Raw genomic sequence first — 18,329 nt, forward strand, 5'->3', positions numbered from 1 at the left:
ATTAAGAGAAAACAAGTGGACAACTATGATATATACTAAACAGGAGGAAATAAATCATCAAGTTCTAGTACCGAGAGTCTGTCAGGGTGTTCGGCTGTTTATATTTTTAATCTTCATTCACCATATAGATATTGCAGTAGTATATCACGATCTTTCATTAACAACTTTAATTAGCTCCTCACGTCCTAGAACCCAGAGTCTGTCAAGGTGTTTTCCTGTTCATCTTTGTAATCTCAATTCAAAATATACAGTGTAGTTAGCATGGCACTATCTTTTATTAACAACTATTGATCATTTGGGTCCACGGTACTTTGGACTCCTGTTCATTAATAAATCTATGGAATATATGGGGAGATGACGAGTAGGTACCATAATTTAATTTATGCAAGTAACATGCAGCTTCCAAAGGCTTTTACAATAAAGACCACTGCATATAACCCAGAATGAGGAATCTTGGAGGACAGAGTTGTCCACTTCCTTGGAAAGGAATTCTAAGAGGTGAATATCTGGAGAAAAAGGAGATTTAGAGACCCAGGTCTTTACCATGCTTCAATGCTATAATAATTAATAAAGACATAGCATAAAAGAAAAAAATAAGAATTTGGCAAAGTACTTATCAAATGTAAAAACAAAATATGGTATAAGTAATTCACTTACAAGGGGGAGTGCACAGGCACTATAAATAGTAAAGAGAACAAGCATAAGTTCAAAAGAAATAGAAGCTCAAATTGATACCAGTTTTATACAGATAAAAGGAGAAATATAGTTGTAAAGCCTTGATCAGCACATCTGTTAGCCACCATGGGCAAGCATAAACAGGAGCTATCAACCCAGTTTTGAGTAGTTAAACCTCTGATGAACGTCTCAGAAAAGAAACTCCCAGTATTGGGAAAATGGTAGAATAATCTTCCACAATGCTTGAAAATATAACTTTTCATATAAGGGATTTGTAACCATAGAACCAATAACTACAGTACTAAAAATCTAATATGGCAGGTTGCAATTTCAAAGAGGAGAATCTTTACCTGGCAAGTCAGATTGCTTCAAAAGTTTTAAAGCACGCTCCTTCCACCAAGAAAGCTCCATTTCTTTTGCAAGAAGTTTTTCTTGTGCATTTTTCAAATTAGCCTTTAGTTCTTCTATCTGCTCTTCTCGTCTTCTCTCCAAAAGTTCATGCAAGTGCCTTGATAATTCAATCGGTGAAACACCATAACTGGGAAGATGTACCTCTTTTTCAATATTGTTCCTTTTCCATTGAGGAACATTCTTGTCAGGAATTCCACTTGTATCTAAATCTTCACGCAAAGCATCTATCATGGCATCTGTGTCCATCATCTGTTTAAGCATCAAAATGTTTCCCATTGTATTAGAACATGCAGGTTGGAAAAACAAATTAAAATTTGTCACAAGACAAATAAAAGGAAATATTAACCCAGTTATATTCTCTTAATCCTTGGAACCAAAAACAGTTCAAAGAGGATAGTTTCATAATCTGGTTTATGCATCCTCAAGTACACATGGACAGAATCAAAAACACAAATTAGTTTTTAATTTAGAATTGCCGATTCCATATTATAAGAGTCCTGAGCAAACTGTCAAGTTATACTATCTCGAAATGTAAACCAAATTAAATCATTTCAGCAATAATCATACCCATACATACTAACAGGATCATTTCTAGACCATAATAATTGGATGTTACTTATGAAAATGGAAGAACTACTCGGTAGCGCAGATCCAAAAAGTCCTCCAGAGTCTATAACAATGTTGCAAACACTGTGTCCGCAAATATATCACTGAGGGTCTGGAAAAAAAACTTTAAAAAAAATACAAATGTGATCATTTTTTATCGTCTGTGCAACTGCACCACTGATCCAGAATTCTCGGCTAGAAACCCTCGGTAGCAACTCCCTCCTCCTTGGCCTTGCCCTGTCAGGTACTGTTCTAACTACAACCAACTCCACTCTGCAACTTTCCCACAACCTCCTAAACCCCAACAACTTGAAGGTGAGAGCTCCTAGGCATTGCGCAATCCTGGCACTAGCAACTCAGCCTCCTCAACCAACTGTGTCATAGCCCTCTGGCCCTCTGCGTGAGCCTCCCTTTGCTTCCCTTGGCCTCTGCGCTGCCTCTTCCTGGCTCACCCTTGATGACATAGGCACTGCATCACCCTTCCCTTGTTGCTGCTCTGCTAGGAATAGCTTTTGTCGCTTGAGACAACTGTTTTTTGTTGCTATTGCTCCGCTCGGCTAATGTCCTCAGTGCTCCTGTGATATGCAACCACGCTCTGATACCATGTTGAAGTTTCTAAGTCTACCAGTTAGAAACCCTCCATGCACTTTACTGATTTATTCCTACCTACTTGTTCTGTTACTTAACAAGTTAATTACAATGTAAATACTGAAAATAAACATTAGTGCATGCTCAACATATTACAGGTCATCAACTGAAGGAAATAGAAACACGCACACGAAATGACATTGTTATTTTTGGACCAATGTCCCCGGAAAAAAACCCAATACGGGAAAACCGGTGCAGCTATCTGAGGGTTTTCTTATTAAGCAATTTCAGGGTACAATATGGGTGCCAAATATGGTTTACCCAACAGAGAATGCCCTTGGCAGTAGTACCTCTCAGTCTGAGACAAATGTCCTGGCTGAAACCCCGGATAAACCCCCTGGCAGCTCCTCAACTCCAATCTGCCCCAGAAACCCCAGCGTCTGCCTTTCTGGACTGCGTCAGCCTCTCTCTGCCCAGCGTCGGCCCTACGTCACCCTGAATGGGTCTGCGTCAACCTCAGGAGGCCCTGCGTCAGCCTTCTGGCCCTCTGTGTCAGCAATGTTGGCCTCTTTGAAGCATTGTGCAGCTCCTTGCTGCCTCTGCGTGGCCCTGCGAGAGCCCTGGCTGCTACTGTGCCACTCTCTCTAGCTCCTGCGTTGATCTCCCGGCACTATCTCTGCCTATCTGTCTCTCTGTACTCACTGCCCCTTATCTGAAACTCCGATCACTGATTCTATCTCTCTTAGCAAACCTCGCTCTAGAGAATAGAATGACTGATTATCTGGTGTACTCTCCAAGTGACCCTCAAGCCTCCTCTTATACTTTTCTCGTTGACATATCAACAGCCGAGATTAAGTCCCTCATCAATGACTAAGATTAGATCTGGCTTGATCCATGTCTTTTGGACCATTCTAACACAATTTTATATTAATCCACATTAATATTTTAATTTCCCTAAGTTTAGACTTAAGGACTCCATTAAAAATATTAATTATTTTAATATTTCTCAAACTGTTTAGAATCTGCCCAAACCCTTTCTGGGTATTGGAGATCTCATGTGCCCCAACCTCTCCACCAAATTTCGTGGTTAGAGCACATCCGATGCTATCTCGAATCAACAAGATGAGCAGGTCGCAGACATTCTCATGAAGCCTTTGGGGAAGGTCAAATTCTTAACCTTCCAAGGGAGACTTGGAGTCGTGGAAAGATCCTCCTATGAGGGTCCCATATGAGTTGGACATTGAGCTCTAGGAGCTCTTGGGGCTTGGGGTACTTCTTGGAGCTATGAGCGACCATAGGGTGAGTGGTTCACCTTCTCCTATTGGTGGGCTAGATACAGGGTGAGTGGTTCACCTTCCCTTGAGATACCCCATGATGGTTGACGTGTGTAGGGTGAGTGGTTCACCTTCCCCAACGATTGACATATGCATAGGATGAGTGGTTCACCTTCTCCTATGGCATATGAGCAAGATGAGTGGTTCACCTTCTCCTGTTGGTGCCCCAGCACACATTCTACCCATGGAGTTCGGGACTCATGGGAAGTACCTCTCATCTGGCCAATGAGTTGCGAAAAGTGGTTAGGGACCATAGCACTACCGATGGACGCATCGTGTACTACCATACACCCTATGACTAGGATGCATGGTGTTCAACAACTTGATTTGGGATTAAGGACTGACTTTTGTTAGTGGAGAGTGGTAAGGTCTTGTGACTCACCGTCGGTCACTTCTTCATTATTACTTCATGGTTCAACAAAGCAGAGCAGTGATGACAGAGATGGTACATGGTGACATGATGGCATAATGATGACAAATGGATTGGCGAGTGGAATTCTCCCTAATTGAGAGGGAGTATTAAAATTGGAAACTAGGGCCAAATTCCACCTTGGGACAACTCATATGATGGAGATGATTATTGCATTGGATTCCTCTTTTTGAGAGGTCCATGATTGATATAAAGATCATCTCATTCGGACAAGCAGAAGTGGAATTTTGAATTTATTCTCTCGCATGCACAAATTGTTAAAGGTCGGCCTCAGCGTAATGTAGGCTCATGAAGCCCAATAGATGTGTCCTTTCACCCTCATCAAATATGTATAAATAGGACTGACCTCTCTCATTTGGACATCACTCACTCACACATCCTTCTCTCTTTCCACTTCAGATTGGTTCATATAGCTTGGGATCTTCTCTCTCTCTCTCTCTCACGTGTGGGAAGGAGGCCGAAAATTTTAGAGACAAAGTGCAGGTCGAAATTCCAGATTGCAAACCAGCGTTGACCAAGGCTAGTTTGACCGAATTTGATTGTGTTTTCTTGGGAAGAATTCCGATTTCTTGAGGTCGTACTTGTTGGCACATAAATCGAGGCATTTGGGGTAGTTTGACCTGTGTTGACTGCAGGCCTGTTTGACCGCAACATTGGCTGAAGTCTGACCGAGTTTGAATAGGGTTGGGTGTATTGTTTTGGGTTGACTTTGACCCTTCTTGGAGGACGAGTTGACTACCTTTGAACGAGCTAGAGAGAAGAAGTTTTGTTGCTAATTTGACCAACGTTAACTTTCTCGTTAGGGCTAAAGTTGACTTCTATTGACTGTTGATTTTGACAGAGTTGTTTTGACTGTGTATTGGGCAAGTGAATTTGATCTGTGTACTCTCTCTCTTTGCTGAACTATTGAATAATAAGAAGAAGATTTCAATCAAAGGGTTTTCCCCACATTGGGGTTTTTTTTCCTAGCATCTGCCAAATCTGGTGTCCTCTTGTCTTGGCTTGTTTTCTGCGTATGTTTTTATGTTCTATCTGCATTTACTGTCAATATGATTAAGTTAATGTGATTGCTACTAGAAATAATTGGAAATTGTCATTGGGCTACTAAAAGAACATTGAAGTAAATTGTGATAAGTAGAAAACATACCATTGTTATCTAAAATTAACATATGGGAATAGTTTCATTTCATAGGGAGTCATTACCTCCTTTGAAGGTGATAGATATTCTTTATGTTCCAAAGTTGAAGAAGAGTTTGATATTAGTCTCTAACTTGGAGGATAGGGGATTTGAGGTACTGTTTGAAAGGGACAAGTGTTGATAAATCCCAGAGGATCCAGTATTGAGTCTGCTCATGTGATTGGTGCTCGTAGTGGGAGACTATACAGACTAATGTTTTAGCCTCTTCAAGCTATGGTAGCGCAGAACCAATAGCAATGAGTTATGTGAGCTATGGCATAGGAGGATGGCCCACTTGCACCATGGAGCTTTCAAGATGTTGAGGGAGATGGTTACAGGTTTGCCTGACTTCCGCACAAAGCATCATGATGTCTACAGGGGGTGTGCTTTAGGAAAGTAAACCAAGACACCTTTCCCAAGCAGTGACAGCAAAGTTGCAGGTATCCTTGATTTGATTCATTCTGATGTATGTGGTCCTATGTCCCATGTTTCATTGGGTGGATATGAGTATTATGTGACCTTCATTGATGACCACTCCAAGAAGACCTAGATTTTCTTTCTAAATAGCAAGGATGAGGTCTTCCAGAGATTCCAAGAGTTTAAGGCTCTTGTGGAGAACCAGACAGGGAGGAAGATCAGGGTGTTGAGATCAGACAATGGGGGTGAGTATACTTCCACAGAGATGAGGGATGTGACATTTGAGGAGGAGAGGGTTTTGAGGAGGTCTTGGGAAGTTGATTAGGTAGAGGAACAGGCTCCTCAATAGGGGGCCACATTACAAGTTTCAGGAGCATCAGGTGGTACATCAGGATTAGGAGGTTCACCTTCTTCAGGGGTGACAGGTTCATAGAGTACAGGTTCGCTTGGTTCAGGCCACCTAGTGCAGGCTCATCAGGCACAGTATCTCAAAGTTCAGGATCTCCATTGGTCATAGTAGAGCCTTCCTATACCACCACAGGAGACTACTACAGGGAAGAGGAAGTCAAGATGGCTTCGGGAGACCCTGAAGAAGGCTCAAGACGCATTAGGGAGACCCAAGAGGTCAGTGAGGGAGAGCAGACCACCAGAGAGGTTGGGTGGCTTTGTGGCAAATGTTATGGAGATAGAACCAGCTAGTTTTGAGGAGGCCTCTGGAGGGATGCCATGGTGGAGGAGTATGCCTCTATCATGAAGAATGATGTCTTGGAGGTAGTGCCATGTCCTAAGGGGAAGTCAATGGTGACTTCCAGGTGGTTGTACAAGATCAAACATGTTGTGGATGGCAGTGTGGAGAAGTTCAAAGCTCGGTTTGTGGCGTGGGGGTTCTCACGGGTAGAGGGAGTTGACTATGAGGAGACCTTTGCACTGGTTGCTCGTTATACTCCCATTAGAGCAGTTATATCTATAGCAGCTGAGAAGGGATGGATGATTCACCAAATGGATGTGAAGACCGAATTTCTCAATGGTGTTATACAAGAGGTGGTGTACATTGAGTAGCCTAAGGGCTTTGAGTTGCATGGGAGGGAGTCTCATGTTTGTAGGCTGAAGAAAGCCAGGTATGCACTGGAGCAGACACTAAGGGCATGGTACGAGAAAATAGATGCCTATTTGCAACAAATGGGTTTCCAGAAGAGTGATGCAAATCCAGACCTATATTTTATCTTGGTAGGTGACGATCCACTCATTCTGGTTCTATATTTGGATGACTTGTTTATTACAGTGGAGGACAAAGTTACAAACTCATCCAGCACTACAAGAGAGATCTTGCTTCAGAGTTTGATATGACTGATATGGGGTTGATGCATTACTTTCTACGGTTGGAGGTTTGGCAGGAGGATAGGCATATCTTCGTCAGCCAGGGAAGGTATACAAGTGATATCTTGAGGAGATTTCGTATGGATGATTGCAGGCCTATGGGTACTCCTATGATCACCAACTGGAAGAAGTTGCATGCTTCAGATTCCGAGTTGGGAAACCCAACTTTGTATCGACAGTTGATCGGTTCATTGATGTCTTTGGTCAACACTAAGGCAGATATTTATTTTGCAGACAACACATTGAGTCAGTTTATGATGGAGCCCAAGAGAGGACACTGGGTGGCTACAAAACATGTGTTGAGGTACTTAGAGGGCACAGTGGATTATGGTCTGAACTATGTCAAATGTGATGGAGTCAGATTGATTGGTTGCACAGACTCAAATTGCGCTGGCAGTGTCAGTGCCCGGAAGAGTACTTTCAGATGTTGTTTCTCGTTGGGCTCGGCAGTGGTGTCATAATTCAGCAGGAAATAGAGATCAGTGGCATTGCGCAACGCAGAGGCAGAGTATATGATAGCTAGTCAGGCAAAGTGTAGAAATTTCTGCTTTGCCACCCCGGTTTTCAGTTTCACCTTATTTCTCCCATGTAGTTAAATGTCCTTTCCCATAACCATACATTTAACAAGCTGAAAAAATAAATATTGCTGAAAACACAAATTCTGGAAATTTTACAGAATGTTGGAAATTGCAGAAATAAAAATCAACAGTAATAAACAGCCATTAAAACACATTTAAACACTGAGATTTTTGGTCAACTTTACCCTGGAAGAACCCCCTACAACTCGTGGGGAAAACCAATTCGAGAGCTCTTCTTTATTTCTGAAAATGCCTTTTTCACAGTGAGAAATATTCAGCAAAAAATCAGCAAGCAAATTTACAACTTATCTCTTTTCCCATGCCTCACAACAAACTGGAATTTACAGCAAACAGGACAACAATAAATTATGTACGGCCTCCTCGATTTTTGTGCCCACTTTCAACATTAAATGCTACTGTACGACCAACATTAAATGCATTGTACGGACTGCAATAAATGCGCTATACGGCCCTTGTTTTGCGCGCAGAAAAATCAGCAAACTGCTCCTTGATTTTTGTGCAAACCGCTCCTCGAAAATCATGCCAAAATCTGCCTTTCACTATGTGCTAAACCAGCTGTATAAATCAGCTCAACTGCTGCCTTGCAATGTGTGCCAAGCTGCTGACTCCTTCTCCTCCCTACTCAGAAATCTCTCTTGCTCTCCTTCTCCCAATCTGCTCATGAAAGAATGAAATGACCTTTTCCTCCTTTAATCTAACCCCAAGTGACTTTTGGGTGATCCCTAAATCCAATGGCTGAAATAGATTGAGATCTAAAGCTGAGATTAAATGCTCATTTAAATCTCACTTTTTATTTTTTAATTCACCCCACTTTAATAAAGACCCACTTAGTCATTTATTCCCAAAGTCACTTTTCCTTTCTAATTTTTCATTGACTTTATAAAAGTCACTTTAAAATTAGACTTAGTAACTTTATCACTTAAAGTCACTTTTAAATTAGACTTAACTTTATAAAAATTATAAAGTTACTTTAGGAGAAAAATTAAATTCTTTTGGACACTTTTCCCTAGGCCAAAGATCAAAGCCTAAGGGAACCACCTGTCCTCTAGTACCAAATTTCAACACTCCCTCTTACCGAGGAAGGTGTTCCTCACCACACCCATCTTGTCTCTGAAGTAGACATGGTTGCCCCGTGGTAAGGCTTTGGTAAGAATATCTGCAAATTGTTCATCAGTGGAAATGTACTCAAGCTTCACAGCTCCCTTCTGAACAGTCTCTGATGAAATGATATCTGATCCCGATATGCTTTACCTGTCATGAAATACTGGATTCTCCGTGAGTTTAATGCAACTCTGATTATCACAGTAAATCACTGAAGGTCTCAACGGCTGACCAAATAAGCCAAACAACATCTTGCGAAGCCAGATAGCCTCACAACTAGCTAGATTGGCTGCCATATACTCTGCTTCCGCTAAACTCAGTGCTACTGGCTGCTGCTTCTGGCTAAACCATGACACTACTGTTGAACCCAACCCAAAACAGCACCCTGAAGTGCTCTTCCTATCAGAAGCACAACCTGCCCAATCAGAATCAGTGTATCTTGCCAATCTCACTCCATCTCCCTGCCTGTAGTCCAGACCATAATCCACTGTCCCCTGTAAGTACCGCAAAATGTGTTTTGCAGCCACCCAGTGAACCTTCCTAGGCTCACACATAAACTGACTCATCGTGTTGACTGCAAAACAGATATCTAGTCTAGTGTTGACCAAATACATCAAGGAACCAATCAGCTGCCTGTACAATGTGGGATCCACCAACTCGGAATCCGAAGCATGAAGCTTCTTCCAGTTGGTGATCATCGGTGTCGACATGGGTCTACAATCCTCCATGTGGAATCTGCTAAGGATGTCCACAATATACTTCCCCTGCCCCAGGAAGAAATGCCCCTCCTCCTGCCCACACCTCCAAGCCCAAAAAGTAATGCATCAAGCCGATGTCCTTCATCTCAAACTCCGTCGCAAGATCTCCCTTGCAGTGCTCTATGAGTCTCTCTGCACCTGTAATGACCAAGTCATCCACATACAGCACCAGAATGAGAGGCTCCTCACCAATCAAAATAAAGTAAAGGTTCGGATCTGCCTCACTCTTTGTGAAACCCATCCCCTGCAAATATGTATCTATCCTGGAGTACCAAGCTCTGGGAGCTTGCTTCAGACCATAAAGGGCCTTCTTCAATCTGCACACATGGGACTCCTTCCCATGCACCTCAAAGCCCTGTGATTGCTCAATGTACACCTCCTCCTGTATGAAGCCATTGAGAAATGCGGTCTTCACATCCATCTCGTGGATCTTCCAACTCATCTCTGCTGCTATCGATATAATGGAGCGGATCGAAGTATATCGAGCCACGGGAGCGAAGGTCTCCTCATAATCAACTCCCTCTACCTAGGAGAACCCTCTAGCCACAAACCTCGCTTTGAATCTCTCAATGCTACCATCTGCAACATGCTTTACCTTGTAAAGCCATCTGGAAGTAACCACGGATTTTCCCTCAAGCCTCGACACCACCTCCCAAACATCATTCTTCATGATAGAAGAATACTCCTCCTGCATGGCCTCTCTCCAGACCTGCTGGCTAGCTGCCTCCTCATAGCTAGAAGGCTCAGAGTCAAGGATGCTGGTAACCACCGCCATATAGCTACAAAACCTCTCAGGTGGTCTACTCTCTCTGACCGGCCTCTTCGGCTCAGCAACAAATGTGGCATCTCTCAAGGTGTCCTGAAGCCACTTGGGCTTTCTCTTCCCTGAGCATGTTTCTCCCATAGGAGAATGAAACTCCTCCTCCTCATCACCATCAGTAGCCTGAACTCCTGACTGTCTGTCTGTTGTCCTCATGCCTGCACCTGAACCTGTAGAAGCTGAGGTACCGTGTGAACTATCCATCAGTGGACTCCCTAGTGAACTGCTCTGCATGCTGCCCGGAGCACCACCCCTCTGGCTCGGCGAGCCACTTCTCACTGACGGACCTGACATCCTCATAGATGTACCTCCGGATCCTCCTAATCCCTGCCCACTGGATCCCTGCGACTGACTCAACTGCTGCTGAGGGACTGGCTGATCCCGATACTCTAACTCCCGTGACCTCCTAAAGGCCCTATCCTCCTCGAACTTCACATCCCGTCTGACAACAACTCTCCTTTGTGGAGGAATGTAAATCCGAAAGGCCTTTGAGGTCTCATTGTAGCCCACAAAGATACCCTTCTCTGCGTTGGGCTCTAGTTTGGTCCTCTTCTCCTTGGGTATATAGGAGTATGTAATGCATCCAAAGATATGAAGATGACCAATATCAGGCTTCTTCCCAGAGAAAGCCTCCTCCGGAGTCATGTGCCCCAAGGAACGATGCGGACTCTTGTTCTGCAAGTAAACAGCCGTGTTGCAAACCTCTGCCCACAAGAACAATGGCAACCCCTGATCATGTAACATGGCTTTGGAAGCCCTTATGATGGATCTGTTCTTCCTCTCCGCAACCCCGTTCTGTTGGGGGTTGTAAGGAACAGTGAACTCCCTCCTAATGCCTGCCTCCACACAATAGTCAACAAACTCTCCAAGGGTGTACTCTCCTCCATTGTCCGACCTCAGGGACTTTATCTTTCGACCTATCTGTGTCTCCACAAGAGCTCTGAACTCCTGAAACCACTTGAAGACCTCACTCTTGGTCTTCAAGAAATAAATCCAGGTCCTCCAGGAGTGATCATCAATGAATAAAACATAGTACTCATATCCACTCAAGGAAACATGAGACATCCGACCACTCACATCGGAATGAATCAAATCAAGTATCCTAGTCGCTCTGTTGTCACTGCTGGGAAAAGGGGATTTGGCAAACTTGCCCATCGCACAACCTCTGCAAGTATCAAAGTGATCAGTACTGAAATCTGGCACACCTGTAGTGATCTCCCGCAATGTCCTCAAGGTTCCATGATACATATGTCCCATCCTGCGGTGCCAAATCTCACACAGCTCAGAACTGCTAGCTCTGTTGTCGGTACTACTGCTCAATGCCAAAAGGGGCTGGAATGCAAACTTGTACACCTTTGCATGGCGTACACCTATCACTCTAGTTGAATCAGCTGGAGTGCCCCTGGGATACATCAACACCTGTCCTCCCCTGAACAGTACCTCATATCCTCTGTCCTCCAAAGCTGAGACGGATATGAGGTTCTTCCTCATCCCTGGCACATAAAGAACATCTGACACTTTCAAGGGAGGTTTGGACTCCCTCTGAAATGTCAGTGTCCCCACCCCGACAGCTCTAACAACTCCATCATCACCGAGTACTACCTCTATATCAGTGCCACTCTTTGAAAGCTCTGAGAAGTACTCACGGACTCCTGTCATGTGACGTGAAGCCCCACTGTCCACATACCAGATACCTGAAGATGCTCCGCTAATCGAGGGAAAAGCATGCTCCCTCTGAACCTGTGTGGCAGGTGATCGTGCACTAGAGGACTCACACGTAGTGAATGCAAAATCCCGGTCAAAACGACCTGCAAAGTCCTCAATCTCTGCTAAAGCTGCCACGTCCTGGTTCTTCCCCTTCTTCTTCTTCTTCTCCGGACACACAACTGCATAGTGTCCCGTCTTTTGACAATTCCAACACTTCACCTTGGAATAGTCCTTCTGTGTGTTCCCCTATTTACCTTTAACTTTGTCTTTGCCCCCACCACTACTTGTGGAAGCCTGCTTCTTCCCTTTGCCTTTCTTGCCTCATGCCACCAGTGCTACATCCTCATCCTGCTCAACTGGTTTGGCTGCCCCAAGCTGACATTTCCTGATCTCTGTTTGAATGCAATCATCCCAAAACCTCTCCCATGTGGGAAGGGTCTCACATGCACAAACCCCATCAGCAAAGTTCAACCATGAATGGGGGAGGCCATTCACTGCAATCCGCACCAACTCAGTGGGTGGAATGGCCTCTCCAATCGCTGCCAACTCATCTCTCACATTAGTAATCTTTGTGAGATATCCAGCTGCACTATCATTACCCATCTTAATGTTTTTCAGTTTCTCCTTCAGAACCATTTTCTGGTTCTCATTGGTACTCTGGTAGAGATTGGACAATGCTGTCCACATCTCATGGGCATTGCTCTTTCCTCTCACATGAGGAATGCAATGGTCTTTGATTACGTCTAGAATCAGCCTCTTACCCTTGTTCTTTTTATTATAAGTTGTCAACTGAGTAGCATCAGTAGGCACAACAACAGGGTTCTGTGTAGTATGCACCATGATATCCCAGACTTCTGCCTCCTCAAAGATATTTTGCATTCTCTCCTTCCAAACGCTGTAATTTGTATGCCCATCCAGCCTATCCTCTACCCTCAATCCCAATGACATCCTGTTGTCCTAAAACTGAAAAATAGCACTAATGTAGTAAAGATAAAACTGTTGTTTATGAAAAAATCAGCTTGCTGGAATTTTCTGAGTGAAAAATCAGACGCTGTAATTTTTTCTTTTGTTGTCCCAAACTGCCCTTCAGCACTCAAGCTCCGATACCATGTAGAAATTTATGTTTTCCCACTCCGGTTTTCAGTTTCACCTTATTTCTCCCATGTAGTTAAATGTCCATTCCCATAACCATACATTTAACAAAGCTGAAAAAATAAATATTGCTGAAAACACAAATTCTGGAAATTTTACAGAATGCTGGAAATTGCAGAAATAAAAATCAGCAGTAATAAACAATCATTAAAACACATTTAAACACTAAGATTTTTGGTCAACTTGACCCTGGAAAAACCCCCTACAACTCTTAGGGAAAACCAGTTCGAGAGCTCTTCTTTATTTCTGAAAATGCCTTTTTCACAGTGAGAAATATTCAGCAAAAAATCAGCAAGCAAATTTACAACTTATCTCTTTTCCCATGCCTCACAGCAAACTAGAAATTACAGCAAACAGGACAGCAATAAATGTTGTACGGCCTCCTCGATTTTCGTGCCCACTTTCAGCATTAAATGATGTTGTACAGCCAGCATTAAATGCGTTGTATGGACTGCAATAAATGCATTGTACGGCCCTCGTTTTGCGTGCAAAAAAATCAGCAAACTGCTCCTGGATTTTTGTGCAAACCACTCCTCGAAAATCGTGCCAAAATCTGTCTTTCACTATGTGTTGAACCAGCTGTACAAATCTGCTCAACTGCTGCCTTGGAATGTGTGTCAAGCTGTTGTCTCCTTCTCCTCCCTGCTCAGAAATCTCTCTTGCTCTCCTTCTCCCAATCTGCTCATGAAAGAATGAAATGACCTTTTCCTCCTTTAATCTAACCCCAAGTGACTTTTGGGTGATCCAAGTGACTTTTGGGTGATCCCTAAATCCAATGGCTGAAATAGATTGAGATCTAAGGCTGAGATTAAATACTCATTTAAATATCACTTTTTATTTTTTAATTCACCCCACTTTAATAAAGACCCACTTAGTCATTTATTTCCAAAGTCACTTTTCCTTTCTAATTTTTTATTGACTTTATAAAAGTCACTTTAAAATTAGACTTAGTAACTTTATCACTTAAAGTCACTTTTAAATTAGATTTCACTTTATAAAAATTATAAAGTTACTTTAGGAGAAAAATTAAATTCTTTTGGACACTTTTCCCTAGGCCAAAGATCAAAGCTTAAGGGAACCACCTGTCCTCCGGTACCAAATTTCAACACAGAGTGCGAGGCATTGTAGCTTCGCAAGATGCTTTATGGTTTATTTGGTCATATGTTGAGACCATCTATGATTTACTGTGATAATAAGAGTTGTATTAAACTCTCTGAGAATCGAGTATTTCATGACCGGTCAAAACATATAGAGATTAGGTACCACTTCATTGGAGGCTGGGTTCAGCGAGGGGCAGTGAAGCTTGAGTATATATCCACTGATGAACAGGTAGCAGACATTCTCATCAAATCATTGCCAAGAGGCAATCATGTATTTTTCACAGACAGGATGGGAGTGGTGAGCAACACCTTCCTCGATAAGAGGGAGTGTTGAAAATAGTACCAAGGAGAGGTGTTACTAGGCTTTTATCCCTTTTAGCCTAGTGAGCACATTAATGGCTTTTGTCTTGTTAACATTTATGAGTTATATTAATGTCATAGTGGGAAAAGGTACTTAGAAGTGTTGTACTATGTACTTTTCTAATATTAAAGTCACTTGCACTTTATAAAGAGACTTTATGTGAAAAGTAATAAGTGTACTTTTCTAATATTAAAGTAAGGTGAAAAATTAGTTTATGAGAAAAATTAGAAAAGGTACTAGGAGACTTTTAAGCGATGGGGCCAATGTATGAGGGGGGTTATTTGAGAGAATTAGTCTCAACCATTGGATCCTAGGTTTAAGGATTCAATATTTTCCAAGGAGAAAAAAGTGGAAAAAGGGAAATCAATGCTTCACTTCATACTTGTGAGGGAGAGCGTGAGGAGAAGAGAGGCCAAGGAGAAAACTTGAAAGAGGAAGAGAATTTGCAGCCAAGAGAAAGGAGCTCGAATCCCAAGGAGACTATACAAGCAACAACTTCATTTTCTAAGAGGAAGAGACAACATGAAAATTGAGCAGCATCAACACAAATTTCAAGGGAACAACAACACGAAAATCAAGGAGTAGCAGCATAATTTCAAGGAAACAACAACACAAAAATCGAGGGAACAACAACAAATACTCAACACAAATTTTGAGGCAGGAGGCACAAAATTCAAGGGAGGAAACAATGTTGTTCATGCCCAAAATTCAAGGCACAAATTTCGAGACAACTTTTCGAGGAGTTGTTCTACTGCATTCTGGCACAAATTTTGAGGTAGCACAGTCAACATTTCAGCACAGAAATCAAGGAAAATTTTGGGCACTGAAATCGAGGAGCTGAGCAAAGGAAAAATGCAGAAATTCTGGGCACAAAAATCTGTGAAAATCTGATTTGTTCAGTGGGCACAAATTTCCAGAATTTGTACATTTAATGCTACAGCAGAAAGGGAGATAAGTATTGTGTTTTTATGTACTTATTAATAATTTCTCAAGCAATAAAATCCTCCTTTGAAGACCGGTTTTCCCCAAGAGGCTGTGGGGTTTTTCCGGGGTCAGCTTGACCAAAAACTAATGTCTCTTATGTTAAATGCTTGCATTAATTTTTGCATTAATTATCAGTTGTTAGGAAAGTGAAAAAGAGTAGAAGCATTATTTATGTTTGCAATAAATGCATTCTGAAATTTATATCAGCATGACAAAACATGTGGGTTGGGCCTAAATAAAAACATGCAAAATTGTAAACTGAGTCAAGGGTGCAAATCATTAAATTTCTACAAAAAAACCCACAAGGGGGAAAACCCTTTACAATTCTTCTTCTATTAGATTGTCTTCAAATGTTCAACAGAGAGAGTACATCATCAAGAATCAAAGTCGAACTTTGACTAGCCAATATCCAATATCCAATCAAGTCAATATGCCAAGCAATTTATCCAAAATAGACACAAGAGAGAGAGAGAAGTCAACAAAAGTCAACTCTGGTGCAATTTTTTCCAAGTCAACAATAGTCAACAACAACAATGTGTGCCTAACCAGTCAACAGTCAAAGGTCAAAACAGTCCTCCAAGAGCTCAATCAAAGGTCTTCCAACTCGACCTCCTTAGTTGGTCAAACCTCAGTCGAAATAGTCCCAATTTGAGCAGTGAAACCTAGTCAATGCAAAATGATGAAGCTTGCGGTCAAAGTCTGAAATCAATCTATAGTCAAGGTGCCCAAACTTCCTTGGTTTTTGTGCCCTCCAATGCGGCCTAGTCAAACAGAAAAATCCCAAGAGAAATCGCAGTCAAATTGCCCCTGGTCAACGTTGGTCAATGCCCTAAAACAGATCTAAAATTCGGCCAAACAAAAAGAGACACCTATCCTTTGCATGTGTGAGAGATTCCTGTGATTCTTAAGCTGTAAGAACCAATTAGATGAGGAGAGAGAAGAATGTGTTGTGTTGATGTGATGCCAAATGAGGAGGACTTTACTTACATGCGTTGGAGGAGGGCTTGTTTAGCTTCTAGGCCGACCTGAACAAATGTGCCAATGTGGGTTTCATCATCAAAAATATATTTTTCCTTGTCCAAATTGAGTGCTTCAAAAGTCAATTTTGGTCCTCTCAGAAAGAGGAATTTAGTCAAATGGTTGGAATTTGTCACTGAACTGCCAAATTAACACACTATCCCTTCCTGCACACAATCTCTAAGATGATGATACATGATCTCAATCAATGTTTTTAAAACCGGAACCGGTGACCGGACTGGTCCACCTAATGAACCGGTTTACCGACCGGAACCGGTCTAACCGGGACTGGTTTGGTCTAAACGAACCGGTTTTAAAAAAATACATTAAATAATTAATTTTTAATGAAACAAAACTATTTTTAAGATGTAAAACCATGATTCCAAGCCAATAGAGACAAAATATGCAAAGTTTGCTCATTTATATACCATGTAAAGGTGAATATATCAAAATGGCACCAAGTGCAATACATATCATCAACAAAATAGCAAAATACATAAGAAATGAGGCTCTAAATGGCCTATAAAGTCCAAAAACAATGCTGCAAGTTATGAGGCCATTGGCCTACTACAAGTCTACAGTGTACACATGATCAATCATCAAGTTCATCACCACTACTAGACACAAAATCATCATCAGGAGCTACATAGACATCATCTGGTTCAGAGTCTGAGGATGCCTCAGCCTGATCTGCAACCTCAGTATCAATGCCACCAATGACAATAGAAGTGGACCTAATGGAAGCACGAGTTTGTCGACCCGCATGACTAGTGCCTTCCATTGGTTCTTTGCCTTTCCTTGATGCCGCTATTGATCCTGGTTCTGATGCCACCACATAATCTGTTTCATCCCCTGCCAAAGCCATGTCGATATCAAAATCAGCCTCAAACACAGGTTCTTCAGTCTCCTCCACCCATTCTGATGTTGGATCAATATCGTCCAACACAATGGGATCTAGATCAGGAGTTTTTCTCATCATTTGGAGCTCTAATTGCATTTATTGTTTACCCCCAAACCATGAAATCCTGAAAACCATTAAGTCTGCTGAATTTTGAGTGAAATCTAAAATTCTAGTTTCTCCATATGAAATCCAATGAGGTCGAAACCACTCTCAAACATCCTGAGTCATTTCATGGTAATGTTAAAAGTTTAAGTAAAAGGATGAAAATGAAAATTAAAGGAAATGTCACTTTTACTTTAAGAATTTAACATTACCATTAATTGCCAACATTGTTAGGGTTGAAACACCCTTAGTTCCCCCCCAAAACCCCTCAAACACAGTCAAAAATATGTTTTTTTAACTTTATGGTGGGTGTGCCTAAAACCGGCCGGTTTAGGACAGAACCGGCCGGTTCCGTCCTAAACCGGCCGGTTCCGTCCTAAACCGACCGGTTCCGTCCTAAACCAACTAGTTTTCACCGGTTAGGGCAAAAAAATGGAGAAATCAACATTTAAATCGGGTTTTTTGGCCGGTTTAGACCGGCGGGCTTGCTAACCGGCCGGTTAGACCGGTAACCGGTTTTTAAAAATGGTTTTTAAAACAATGATCTCAATATGCTTGGAGTGATCACAAAGAACTGGATTCTCAAAGAGCTTAATGCAACTTTAATTGTCACAATGTATCACAATAGGCTCCATCCCTTGTCTGAAAAGTCCTACAAACAATTTCATCATCTAGATAGCTTCGCACACTACCAAACTAGAAGCCATGTACC

At 42.1% G+C, this 18,329-nt stretch overlaps 1 protein-coding gene across 5 annotated transcripts in view; it reads right to left on the bottom strand.

The window, feature by feature from the left end:
* The window catches only part of LOC149231552 (uncharacterized), a 146,762-nt gene that overhangs the window by 105,486 nt on the left and 22,947 nt on the right, over nt 1-18,329 (bottom strand). For all 5 annotated transcript variants that reach the window (XM_089379240.1, XM_089379241.1, XM_089379242.1 and 2 more), the window contains one exon: nt 1,026-1,335. In XM_089379240.1, coding sequence (XP_089235366.1) covers nt 1,026-1,335 — 310 coding nt within the window. The remainder of the gene's footprint in view (nt 1-1,025; nt 1,336-18,329) is intronic.

This window comes from Pinus tabuliformis, chromosome J, assembly GCF_031772625.1.
Source record: "Pinus tabuliformis cultivar Carrire ecotype Pingquan chromosome J, CPIR1, whole genome shotgun sequence".
Lineage (NCBI taxonomy): Eukaryota > Viridiplantae > Streptophyta > Pinopsida > Pinales > Pinaceae > Pinus > Pinus tabuliformis.